Here is a 14379-nt window from a genome sequence, read left to right as displayed (position 1 = left end):
AAAATAAATAGATACCTGAAATAATCTGATATTAATTCCCCCCAATACCACTCTGGGAAAGAGGAGAAAAAAGAAGGCATAAAACCTACCCAAATATTTAAAGGCATTATGCAGACTACCTTTATACCTAAACACACTGACAGACAAGTAACTCTTCCTACTTTCTAGGATACTGCAATTATTATTATCTTAGGAAACGTAACATATATTTGCCTTTTAAAATCAATATACACACAGTATTTGGCCTAGTATTGATGGGGCAAAAAATAATTTCTGCTGGAAAGGAAAAAAGAAAAATACCTACTTTTTGTCAAAATTAAAATATTTTGAATTTTATTTGGCTCTAGGATCTTCCTACATGGTAGTAGCGCTAATTAAATTCAACTGATCAACTTTATATCACATCAATATTATTTTAAATAAATGGACCTCAGAATTAAGTTCAAAATAAGCTATATATAATTGTCTTTAATAAAAAGTGATAGTCCCATTATTATATCCAAAAAGGTTAATTGTTAACTACTACATACCAATTAAATCACATCCAAATGCAAGCCTTATCTTTTTAGAAATTCGGTATTAGACTTCCTCAGGCCACAATCACTGCAAATTTATCAAACTTAAGTTAAAAGGATTAGGTCAGACAACATTATTTCTTTAAACAATGTTTAGCATCCTTTATGGAATTACAATCCTACCATGTGGTGAGGAGGTAAAATATCAGGGGATACTGACCATTCAATAACAATTTTCCCTAATGATTTAATCTCAAAGGAAAACCTTAAATTAATCCACAAAATGAATTTGATTTTGTCTGAAAGTAGCTATAGAACTTTTTCCTTTTAAACAGCATCTACCATGGTTACCACCACTTGATTAAATCCTAATCACATCTACAAAAGCAGTTATTGCTGAACATTTGTCTACTAAGTGACTAATTATTCAATGTTTTAAAAGTAAACATTTGTTACTGTTGATTACAGTTATCTTTGCACTGTCACTTTTCTGACTCATTGTGTCTACGTGCATGATCACTTCACATTTCTAGGCTTCTGATAAAAAGTAAAATGAAAGGGTAAACAAAGATGAAGAATCTCAAGTATCCTCTCCAGTTCTAAAAGACACAAGCACATTGAAGGCAAGGACCTCCTCTTCCCCTTATTTTTATCTCCCCCAGTCTTTTTCACTCCATACTAGACATACAGATTATGTTGGTTAAGTGCATTACCATGCCCACAAATTATATTCTTAAACAAAACCTCAAAACCAGAGAGGAAAACAAAACAAAACGGATCAAAACTTGACAAAATTAAAAACTTGTGTATAACAAAAAGATACCTTAAGCTGCATGAAAAAGTAACAAAAGTGGAACAAGAGCCTCTCTGATGGCGCAGGCCATTGAGCTCCGCACTGTGAAGCTGTCCGCAGCCTCTGGAGCGCTGGTTGGGTCCCAGTCAGCAGAGGAGAAACCCACATGGTGCAGCAGACCTCTCCTGTCTAGCCCGCTGCTCCCCTCAGCAATGCTTTCAGTCCATCTGCCTGTTCTGCTCCCTGCGCTGTCTCTGGTGAATCCTCCCACCCTCCCGCACATCTGCTGTACCCCAGTTCTTGTATAAATAAATAAATCTTTTAAAAAAAAAAGTTTCAACATAAATAACAAAGGATTAACATCCTAACACATAAGGAAAAGACAAACATCGCAAGAGTGTGTTTTTTAAAAGATAATTATAAAAGTCAATAAAAAGGAAGTACAAATGGTCACTAAACATACAGAAAATGCTGAACCCCACTTAGATCCAGAGAAATGGAAATTAAAAAAAAGATACTATATTTAACTAAATATCAAAAATAAAAGGTTTTAAACTTCCAGTGTTAGCAACCATGCAGAGAAATGGTAGTCATTTTCTGACAGAGGACAAACTGTCACAACTACTTTGTAGAACAATCTGACAGTATTTAATACAAATGAAAATGTATCTACCTATAACTCAACAACTCAAATTCTAGCTTGATATACAAAATCTTGTTCATTTATACAAAGTAACATGTACAAGGATGTTCACTACCCAGAAGAGAAAATGAGCAATCTCATATTCCTTCACAGGAGAAAAGTAAAAACACAGCTTTTTTCCACAATGAAATCCTAAATAGAAGAAATTAAAGGAAATGAATTGACTCTCTATAGATAAAATGTGGAAAGATTTAGAAACATACTGATTAGGAAAAAAGGCAAGATCCAGAATTATTCACTCCTGAACATGTTCTGGAATTAAAGAGTGGCAATGATGGCACCCAACAGTCACACTTTTAGAGGGGTAAAATTTATGGAACACGACAAATTTCAGTTTAAAAAAAAAGGAGGTCACCCCAGTACACTTTACATGAAGATTTAAGATATAACATTATCATTACTTGTAGCAAAATGTACAAATGTAGATACATTAATAGAATGGAACAAAGGCTGAAGAGTTAGAAGAAAAGGCTGAATGAAGTATTTTAAAACTTTAGCTGCATCTCTAATACTGCTACTGCTAAAATCAAAATAATCAAAGATGATAAGTGCATAATTTGTTCATTCTTGGCACTGAGAATTTGAATGTTTGTGGTGTCATACTTTCGTATTTTCCCAAACTTTTTTGTTGAGAAATTTTAAAATGTGGTCATAATTGCAAAAGGTATAAAACAGTGATACCCCAAAAGCCAAATGGTAAAATACACATATATAAGAAAAGATATAGGCATTAATAATCAAATATGTGTAAATAAAAACAAGGTCTCTTTTCATCCAGCAAAATGGCAAATGGTTTTTAAAAATAAAGCCATTAATTCCCAGTGTTAGCAACCAAGTGCAGAAATGGGTTGTCTCCCATCTTCTGGGGAAGTATATTAATGGCAATCTTTTTAAGGAAAGTTTGGTAATGCAAATGTTAAAGTTTGGTAATATCAAAATGTAACTTCTATACATCTTGACCCAACTACCTCCCCTATAGAAATTTAACACAAGGGAATTAATAGAAAAACCTTAAAAAATGAATGTCAAGGATGTTCATCATAGCATTAATCACAAAACTAAAAACAACAGAAACTCCAAATAAAGTATAAAAATCTATATTCAATGTAATTTAGCAATTCAAAAAGATATTCTTCCATACTCATATGAGGATAAGAATGTTCCTCTGTGCTTTCTCCCCAGCTCTTAGGAGTATTATAGGTACATAGTAGGAGCTTTCAAAAATGTCTGGTGAATGAATTAATGCTAATTAATATTAGTATTTATGAATATGCATAATAGTAATTATTATAATACTGCCAAAATAGTAATTATTATAATCTATGAGTAATATTCAGGTAACCCCTTTCTTTGTATTTCTATGGCTTTATTTTTCCAGAATAAACACATCTATAAATTAGAAAAATAACAAAATTTTAATCTGCATATAAAAAAAGGTTACTATATGCATTCTTCATAAAAGTTGCACTATACAATTATACAATGTAACTTCTCAACCTCCATGACATCTATAAGGTCTTTTTTTAATGTACAAATTACTTATAACATCATTAATGGGAAATTATTTTAACCAAAGACTCTTTAGGTAAATAATTTAACTAAAGATAAATACAGCACTATAAACAAGAACAAAGAGAACCAATATAAGAGAATAAAAGATTAAAGCACTAGAATATATATTCTGAGGAACAGGATGAACTAAAGCGACTCTGGCCAAACAAAATTGTTTTGAAAGAACAATAACTTATATCACTGAGATAAGAGAATTTTTCTTTCTATATAATAGCTACTTTGAGGAATAAAGATATAAAATCAAAAAGAAAACATAAAAGTCAAGGAAAATATTAAAGAAGTCTGTATTATTTCTCTTAGGAGAGTATGAAACATGTTTCAGAGATCACAAATATCCTAAAATCTGGTCAACCAAGATCCAGTGAAGTTCAGTAATTACTTATGTAATTGGTATAATTTTATTATCATCTCCGGATCTCCCCGAATAGCCAAGTTTTCCAAGTTCTTTTTTAAAGACAAGTCAGTAAGAGATAAAACGCAAAAAAGTTCCACATCTTAAACCTATAAAAGCTGTGGTAAGTTATAAATGATCTGTCATAGATGACGAGAAGGAATCACTGAAGGGCGAAGGCTGGTCCAGGGCAGGCAACTGGAAGGAAATTTCAAAGAACCAAGAGAAGGAACAAAGGGTTCTGAGAGTAAAATTATGAAGCCAACAGTCTACCTCAAAGAGGTAGTTCTACAGAGGGTCACCTAAAATAACAGATGCGTAAAAGTCATCTACATAATGCAGATAACACCATGAAATGGACAGTGACATTAACTATAAAACATATCCAGGAAAATCAAAGTTTGGATTTCCAGTTTTTGAAAAAAAAATGCTAGGTAATAGTTACAATGGAAACTGACCATGTACATACCTTAGAAGATTTGTCTTTTTCTGTTAAATGAGTGTTTATATTAGCAGCAATTATAATTTTTTTAAAAACTTCCACACATTAAAAGGATAATTTCTCTGTGCCATGTTTCATGCTGAATGTTTTAAATTACAGGTTCTCTGAGTATAGCCCGGAGACCCCAGGATTCCCAAGACCTTTTCCAGGGATTGGTAAAGTTTAAAGTATTTTCATAATGACTCAAAAATGTTAACTGCCTTTTCCACTCTTGTTCTTTCATGAATATACAGTGAAGTTTTCCATCCACTGCATGTGAAACATTTAAGAGGATCCAGTTGTCTTCTATTACGCAAAACATTAAAGAGATTTCACCCAAAAGAAAGATGAAACAATGCCACTCTTCTCACTTCTTTGTTTAGAAAATATTTTTCATTAAACTAATATTTTATTATTACTATGTAATGAGTGGGTTACTGTTTAAAAAAATTAACAAGTAATTTAAAATGTTTAAAATGTCTCAGGTATAATCTCTAATACAGTAAATATTAATAGCTATAATTTACATAGAAAAAGCCTGTTAGAATCCTCAGTTGTTAAGAGTGGATGGTCTTAAGAGCAGTTTGAGAACAGCTGATTCATATTTAATCCACAACTTATCAGGTAATGTTCCCTCTGTCATCATTCCCATAACACAAAACACAAATGAAAAAACAGACACCAGTAACTTGCCCAAGATCATGTCTCTTAAATCATTATTTGAACACAAGTCTGTAATTCCTAACTGTGACTCCTTCTCACTATTGAGAAATAACATGTACCCCAAAATAGTTAAAGAACACTTTTAGATAGCTACATACCAATCCCTGTTTAAAAGGCGAATTTCTATGTTGGGTCTTTATTCTTTGTATTCAGTCTTAAAAAGCAATGGAGGGCGCACTACAATGCTTTAAATATATAGAATTAACTTTATTTTAAAAAATCAAGCATCAGAAAAATATTCTCCCATCACTGTCAGTACCCTAAGTACCCACTGAAGAAAGGTATTGGTAAGAACTTGGTACCCACTCAGCTCAGCCAGAAGGTATTTATGTATACACATACACATAATACTTTTTATCTGTATAAGTGCATCTTAACTGGGATTCACACTGATTTAACAACTTGCCTTATTCCACTTAATATCTCTTGAAGATCTTCCTGCATCTGCACAATAAGTTCACCTTGTTTTTTAATAGATTACCATTATTCAACTGTACCCAAGTGGTCCACCATAGATTGCTTCCAAATTTTGCTACTAAAAAAACAGACACAAGAAACATGCTGTATATTTGTGTAATTGTGAAGTCAGAGCTGTTGGAAAATTTCTAGAAGTAAAATTACTGGGTCAAAGAATACAAACATTTAAAATCTTAATCGATTTTGCCAGATGTCCTCCAAAATGTCCTTGCCCAACTGACATTCTCACTAATACATGAGATTTCCTCTAGCAATTCAGTTTTTAAGTGCCTTGAAAATTATACTTTACGCTGCTTCAAAATGAGAGGCAATAAAATTGTTCTCACTGGTCATCTTAATTCCATACAGAACCCAACACAAATCTTGTAACACTAATTGAATATATCAGTATGGTCACCCATCTTTATTTTATCTTTAAACCTTTTAAATACCTCAGAAGAAAAAATATGCCACATAATATCTTCAACTAGTAAGTCCTCAAATTTCAGATACCCTGATAAAAAAGTTATCATAATTATTTCAAAAGACTATTAACGCAAATCAGACCTACACGATAAAGCTTAAATACTTAAATCAAAGGAAAGTTGTAAGCGTGGATTGATTATGCTTTATCTGCCCACTCAAAGGACTAAGGCTACAAATAAAAAAGTTATCAAATCACACCAGTGGCCAGATTAGCCTACATAAAATACTAAGCAACAGATTTCATATCATAAATGTCAATGGAACAGATTGCAATAGTAAAGATGGCTGTAATTGGAAAGAAAGTTCACTCAAACTCACATTGTACAGAAAATGAAAACATTAATATTTTAAATGAAATGTTTTGAATGTGAGTATTCATTTCTGTCATATCAGACTATTATAAATCTTTGGTAGTAATAAATAAAATATGGTCCTCTGTTTTGCAAGTAGATAATCTTAAAATGCTTTATACTCTGACCTGCCTATTCTGTAATGGCTAATGGATATTTCAGGCTTCACTATTTCATCAGAATCTCTTTGCCAGGATTTTGCGCTTAAGTTTTCAATGGACAAGTCTACAGCACATTTTTCGGACATAGTAAAACCTCATTAATTCAAGTCAAATTAGCCCAATTCTGAAATGGTACACGTAATTCTCATTGGACAACAATTTGAAAATGCTGCCAGTTCTTACTCTACAAGTTTTTATAATATTACTGTGAAATAAAAGAAATCAACTTAAAAATCAATTCACTTTTCCAAACCAAAGATTTATAAACTAAGGTCTCATCTTTCACATGAGCTGAGCAGTTCATCCTCAGTTTTAAGGTTCACCTTTGTTTAGAGGCAACTGTATGTGGGGAAAATGAGTTAAGTTGTCATTATTACAGTTATTTATTATTTAATTTAGAGTATGTACATTTCTCTTAAATATCTTTTAACTTGCAATTTCTCCCATTATCACTTATAGATCTATAATATCACAAAGACAGAACCTTAAAACCTATAGAAGCAAACTTTGAATTGCCTGGCATTCTTATATTTAATCTGATGAGATGGAAGAAGTTTCTAAGCCAAAATATAAGTCCCAGGATTAAGTGGCATGCTTGGTGTTACTTGAATTTACAACTAACTATTCCCAATGAACAGAAACCTTCTCCTGCAATCTGAATCATGTGTAATTACAGTATGACAAGGTCTCTCCTGGGCTATGTAAACTGGCATTTTTCCCAGGACTTGTCACATCATGGGAAGCACACATACAAATAAAAATCCAAAATTAAACATTTTAAAACAATGGCTTATAGACTACATAAAGAAATCCTACATTTGAGAATAAAATTGAAGAGTCAATCCAACTAGCAGACATCTCTCACTAGAGACATCTGAGACGATATCACTGTTATCAAGCAGGTTACCACACCTAGCAACAACTCCCAGGTGTGGGCTATGTGGGCAGCACCTTCCTGCTTTCCCCAGGCTGGACAGAAAATCATTAAGTATGGGAAATGGAGAGAAACATCACCATGCACACCCACTGCAGCAGAGAAACAGTAGTGAAATATTGGGAAATTGAACATCTTTAATTTCATAATGCCAATTTGTTGATTGTCAAGGTACCTGCACAAAGTTATCTTAAGAACTACATCTGACAAGTGCCTTAATTTTCCTAATATAATAAATATTGCTTTTTTTTTGTTATGTGCATTTCACCTCAAAGTGAACAGCAGCCAAATAGTCACAATAGTGTGTACCAATGATCCTAGGAGGTGGTTTCTTTTGTTTAAACTCCTCTGCAGCAGCTCCTCTGAAAGGGGAGAGCAAGATCCCAGGAAATGATGCTTCCTTCCCTACATACCTCATACACTGACAGAAACTTGACAGTACTCATCCGTATCACAGTTTCCAGGAAATATGAGCTATAATATCCCTGGCTACATTTTGATATACAAGGCTAACAAAATCTAAATGTTATTTCCTATAAGCCATGCCAATTCCCACCCCCTATTAGAAGCTGGATTCATTTCTTAGCCATCCAGCAAAGCCCATCAAATTCAACTGTTCAAGTTTTTCAGAGGCACTATAAAACAAACCACTAAAAACAAAACATACCATCCTATGCCCCATTGCATGAGCTCTGGGAACAAATATAAGCATCAGCACAAACGTCTGCCATCTCTAAGGCACACAGTATTTCTCCTTTCTTTACATCCAGCCCCTGGATGTTCAATAATTTCCACATAGCTCTAAGCAGAAAGGATTTATTATGATGTTACTCTTAAGAAACTGCAGGAGTTCTAGATGCCAATAAAGATTATGGATCAAATAGAAGATAACTACTAACCATTGTGTCGACTTAGATAAATAAACCTGCTCACAAACAAAGCACCTTATTGTATTTGTACTGTTACCTCCACTAATCCAACTAAAACAACCAGACAGTAGCTTTCCAGAGGTTGAAGAGAACAGAAATCGGGATTTCTTGAGCCCCCTACAAATTTCTTTTAAAATAGCACCTCCTTTCTTTTTGTTCCAAAACTGTCTTGTCCCTAATGTTTGGAACTGTAGAGGCTGAACAGGATTATGCAAAGCAGACACCGACGTGGGAAGGGCTGAAGCAGAAGGCAAGACCACAGCGTTTTCCTCTAAAACTTAGCTTCGACCTTTGCAGGGACCCTCTTCCCCGCAGATCACATCGGGCAGACACTTTACTTGGGAACGTGCTCAAAATCTAATGAGCAGTCAAGTGCTTGCTGCTGGGGGCTAGGGACCAGTAAGCCCCCAACTAAACATAAAATCCTAACTGTGGGTGGTGGGGAGGCTAATCCACAAAAAAAAAAAAAAAAAAAAAAGGGAAAGTCTGTGACAATTAGCACCCTATGTCCCATACATCGGAAGGCAGGCAGGACCCTAAAGAACCTACTTCGCAAAAACGGAACAATAATTAGATTTCAAGAATTCTTGCTAATAACACAGGTAAATGTCAATTTCTCCAGGAAAAAAAAATAAAAAGCGCAGACTGTTTATTCCCTCCAGCCCCACTCCTCACGCCTCCTAACCCCACAACTAATTGCACCTTCCCCACAGAACCCGCGGTTACCCCCAGAGGACCGGTGAGGGCTGGCTTGGGATGAATAAACACTCGACACCTGACGGTCCTTTCACAGTGGTGACTTTCACGGAGCCGAAGTCGCGCGCGCGCGGGCGGGAGCAGGGACCTGGCCCGCGCGGCGCCGCGCACCCAGGTCCCGAGGCTGCGCCAGCGAGAGAGACGCGGGGGGGCAGGGAGAGGGGCAGGGGGACCGCCCCGGCCAAGCGATTGTTTCCTCCGCCGGCAAAGACATTTTTTATCGAGCTCCTTTTGTATTCAAGCCCTACCTCTTTTTGGCCTAGGAAAGCTTTCGTGCAAGTGGAAGACGACTTTCTCCACAAAGTGCTGTATGTTACTGTGCTCCGGGCCGCGCACGAACACCATCCAGTCGTGGGTGAAGCCCTCCACGGTGGGTTTTTTCCTCACCTGGGCGCGGTGCCCCAGCTCCAGCTTCACCTGCACGGCACACTGCGGGCAGGGGGAGGAGAGACAGTATGAACAACAGGAAGGCGACCGTTCGACACTGAACATTGCGCCTGACATTTTTTTCCTCCTTCTTGAAACGCACATAAAAGGAAACAGCGGTGCCCTCTGCATCCACGTTTCACGCGCGTGGGCGCGCACACCCCACACCCCCAAATACACCCTAGCGGGCCAGCACGGCCCCTGGCGCCCCGGGTCCCGCATCCACACCGGCCGGGATTGTAAGGGAATGTTACCCCCGATCCGAAAGGGGGTCCGAAGATGTGGGGGGAAAGAGGCAAGGGAGCACACTTAGCTCCTACAAGCACGACAACAAAATGCATCGGAAACAAATTAGAAGACAATTAGGAGGCAATGCCCGGGCGGTTTCCTGGCGTGGAAAGAGAGGTCGCTGGAATTCCAAGTGGGGGTTCTGGCGAGCCCCCTCCGCGAAAGTACCGCGGCGACAGGCACACGCCGAGCAAGTCTTTGTGTACGTGTGTGTGTGCGTGCGTGTGGAGCGCTGTGCCAGGCGGAATGGAAACTACAGGCAGCCTCTGCTGACGGGCACAAACTCCCGTGCTCCTACCACCGGGTTCGTGCACAGCAAAAACGAGACGTCGTCACACACACACACACACACACACGCACTCCGAGGCATCCCTAACTTAAGGTACCCCGCGCCCCCCAACGAACAGCCCCACGCGATCGGCGATACCAGCCCCACAGAGCCCCGGCAACACACTTCCATGAGCAAAAGTGGCCCCAAAGTCCCTCCCACCTCCCCCCAAAAAAACCATATTCCGAAAGGCAGGGCGGCGGGTGAACAGTCCCCGAGCCTCGACTGCGCACAGCCGGGCGCGGGGGCAAAGTTGCGTGCGGCCCCGCCGCTGTCAGCTCACACTCGGGCTCACACTCGCGCGCCGCGGAGAACGCACCATCTTAGCGGCCGCCGAGGCTGCTCGCCGCGTCCCCGGACTGTGCCCGCGGCTCCCAGCGGCGGCGGCGGCTGAAATATGGCTGAGTTATTATTCGCCTCCTTCCACCGTGTGTGTGTGTGTGTGTGAGAGAGAGAGAGAGTGTGTGTGCGAGTGTGCGAGTGTGTGAGTGCGCGCGTGTGAGCGAGTGCGCTTCTTGCGATTGCAAAGAGGCGAGGCGGGAGGGCGGTGCGGGGGGTGGAGGGGCGAGTGTGTGTTCGTGTGTGTTGGAGTGTGTGAGTGTCTGTGCATGTGTGTGTGCGCGCGCCGGGGGGGTGGGGGAGGGCGGAGAGCGGAGGCTGAGGGAGAGGCAGCAGCTCCCTGCAAGCCGTACCAACCTTTTTCTCTAATTGGAACCGCGGAGCCCTGGCGCTGTCTGGGCTGCGTCGGAGGCGCAGGGCGAGGGAGGAAAGGCGGGGAGGGGGGGGGGGGTCTTTATTATTATTTTTGCATGTACTTACCGAGCTAGCCATGCCTGGGGGCCCGGAGGTTTGCTGGGGTGTTGTGTGGTACCCCCCTCCCGCGCCCCCCTCAGCTGTAATTCATGAAGAGGCTGCTATGAATGAGAGCGCGCCCAGGAGCGGAGGGTAGATGGCGGACATTCTCTGCCTTTTTCCCCCCGCGATCGCTTGCTCGCTCGCTGGCTTATTAAACTCAGCCCCAAAAGCAAAAGCAGCAGCAGCAGCAGCAGCTCCAGGGCCAGAGGATGAGATTCCGGAGCATGCGCCGTGGCGCCTGACACCGGGGCTCCGAGCCTCACGGGGCGGAGGGAGGGCGCGCGGGCGGGGCGGGGCGCGCGGGGAGGCCGAGCGAGCGAGCCAGGGGGAGCTCGAAAGAGCCAATCACCGGCCACCTCCCGAAACCCCGGCGGCCCGCACCGCCACACTGGAACGCCTGGCTTAAAGTAACAGGTTCCTGCTGGGGTAAGGGGGGGCGCTAGGGGGAGGAGGCCAGCAGGGCGGGGAGGGGGCGCTGGTGTGGGGAGAGCGGCCAGCTGGGGAGCCCTCCCAGCCCCCGTGCAAACTCCTCTCTCCCTACAATAAAAAACGGATTAAAACTGCTGGAATGTAGCCACTGCGTGGAGCCCCCAGCAGCCGGAGAAGGGGTGCTCCATCAAGGCTTCAGCGTTAGTTAGCTCTCTCGGAGGGGGGCGCAGGCTTTTCTTTTACTTTGCACCACGTCTTTTTTTGTGGGTTTGTGCTAAAAGGCAAGAGCTCATCCCCAAACAAACTTATTTGAAAAGAGAGCGAGAGGAACGCCAACCCTACAAACACGCATCAAATAGCAATCGCTGAGACTGTGCAAACTGGTAACAATCCCCTGGCCTGCTTCCCAGCCCCTCACAGGCATCCGCCCACCACCCTGCGCCCTGCCCTTCTGCCGCTACCACCGTCACCGAAAATGTAAAAATGAAATGAACAAGAGAGAAACAAGCACGACGTTTCCTTCCAAGGGCACGCCCCCAGCGTAGGTAATCCCCGGCTGGGAGGCATCACAAAGCGGTGCCCAGGTGAAGGCGAGACACCTGGGAGGGCCGGGGCGGACCCTCGGGGACCAGGATTGAAGTTGTTTTCTTCGGGAGGTTGCCCCTCCTGACAACCTGCTGGGTTGCATCAGAACGTGGAAGAGAGTCCTCTGAGGATTCGGGGGGCAACTGGGAGTCTTGAAATAGCAGATAAAGTTAATACTGACTCTAATGTGTATAAATTGGATTATAATCTTTTAACGTGTTGCTGACAGCCAACGTAATCCATTTCTGGATATTAATCTGGTTAGGCTCCCGGGTGACAATCAGTCGCAGGCGCGTTCCCCAAATCGCGCTCCTGCAAACGTTCCCACTCGGGTTGTATCTGTCTCGGTACCCCGGGACAGAAGAGCGTAGCCACGCGTGGGGTGGGGGCTGGGGGGGGCTGAGGAGGTACCAACTAGCTTCCTTTAGCAATGCAGACAACCTTTACAAAGGAAATGGATAAGATCTAGATCATTGATTTGCAAGTGAAAGATGGGTGTAACTTCAGTTCGTTAAATCTAGATCCTTGCATCTTCCCAGCCCTCATTACTTTTTTGTCCTTTTTATTTTCTTTACCCTTTTCACTCCAGTCTCCCGACTTCTTTATCTTAGTTCCTTTCTCTTCTCCCTGACTTACAGCTTTCCTTGTCTCTTTCCTTTGTCTGGGCTCAACTTTCTTGCTTCTTTTGCGTTCTTAAAATCTCCAAAGCAAGTTGTCTCGGCCCTGGAATTAAGGAGAGTGGTCCAGGGGGAAGGAGCTTACCTGCAGCATCAAGGGTCCTCATGGTTAATGTTTCTGTTCTCCAGAATTTAAAAAAAAAAAAAAAAAAAAAAAAAAGATAAAGTAACCCGAATCAGATTGCACCACTTCGGGCCAACTTTAATTTCCAATCCAACAAGTCTCAAACTTTAAGTGATTTGAACCCCTGAAAGTACTACTCTCCTCTACCCCAGTTACAACAAAAAAAATCTTGAGTTTAAGGACCCCCCCATACCTCCTAGTCTTCTAACGGATTGAGCATTGAATGGAAAGGACAACTGAGGGGTAACGTTTTAATCCAAATCCAAGGATTTAGGTTTCTTCAGTTTAGCCCCTTGTACGTAGATGCACATCATCGTATAAGTGTACAGGTAGCTGTGTCTGTCTGTGTGAATAGGGACTAAATTTACACACACAAAGAAAAGCTGGATGTGTAAGAGCTACATGAAGGGTGGACCAACTTGCTATGATTTATTAAGTTTTGATAAAAGTAAAGTTTTGGAAAAATTGAAGTTATTCTTTGAAATGATAAAAAAGGAAACTGAGTTATCTGGATGAGCCATTGATAAAGCCATTTCCTATACACTGCAACCATAAGGAAGCGAGTGTAGCTCAGCATACATGTGAAAGACAACAAGCCCATTCTTCGTATGAGTTGATTTCAGAGTTTGGTTAACTTCTTCCAGAGCCAACCAGGTTCTCTTGGGATTCTCACTGTGACTTGTACTCGCGCCAAGTGCCTGGTATCTTCTTTATGCATTGTGTTTCCTAAATTCAGATTTCTTCCAAGAGTAACAAATAAATACTTCGAGTCAGAGAGGGTCTTCCTTTCTCTAAGTGCTTTAAAACCGAACGTAGTGCTAGTTCTTATTCGCCAGAGTGGAAATTTAGATTCGGTCAGTAGATGGCGCACCGAGCCCTTTCACCAACGTCCTTATGTGACCTCTTTACAACAAAAAGACCAGGAGTAGGAAAAAAGGAAAAGAGAACAGTACTCTGACTACTCTAGATTCAACTTTGGACAAAGGAATTAATGCCGATCTTTCCATTTATTAGTTATAACCGATTCTAACGAGCTGGCTATTAATTAAAAGCAATCAAATCAGGAATAACAGCAGACTTATTTTGCATCCAGCTTATCTTTGCACTTTGAGATGCAAATATCAGAAACAACCTTTTAGGTACTTGATAATGTAATTATAAAAAGCATTTTGAGGGGCCTCCATGGTGGCACAAGGGGTTAAGACGCAACCTATGAAACTATCCGCAGTCACTGCAGTAAGGGTTCAATCCCTGGCAGGCCAGGGAGATACCCACAGGAGGCAGCAGACCTCTCCTGCCTCACCAGCTGCTCCCCTCAGCAGTGTATTTCACTCAGTCTGCCTGTTCTGTTCCCTGCTTTGTCTCTCGTGAGTCCTCTCACCGCCTCCCCCCCCCCCCGAAATCTTTGGCCTCTGTC

The 14379-nt window shown here is 41.2% G+C and overlaps 1 protein-coding gene across 2 annotated transcripts in view; it reads right to left on the bottom strand.

The window, feature by feature from the left end:
* MLLT3 (MLLT3 super elongation complex subunit) overlaps window positions 1–9676 on the bottom strand; it is a gene marked incomplete at both ends in the record, with an annotated part of 284995 nt that extends 275319 nt beyond the window's left edge. For both annotated transcript variants that reach the window (XM_084239270.1, XM_084239269.1), the window contains one exon: window positions 9499–9676. In XM_084239270.1, coding sequence (XP_084095396.1) covers window positions 9499–9595 — 97 coding nt within the window. The remainder of the gene's footprint in view (window positions 1–9498) is intronic.
* Between the last annotated feature and the right edge of the window lie 4703 nt (window positions 9677–14379).

This window comes from Talpa europaea (genome assembly GCF_964194135.1).
Source record: "Talpa europaea genome assembly, chromosome: 7".
Taxonomy (NCBI): Eukaryota; Metazoa; Chordata; class Mammalia; order Eulipotyphla; family Talpidae; genus Talpa; species Talpa europaea.
Note: the sequence above shows the minus strand (reverse complement) of the source record. Positions and strands in the feature narration are given on the sequence as shown.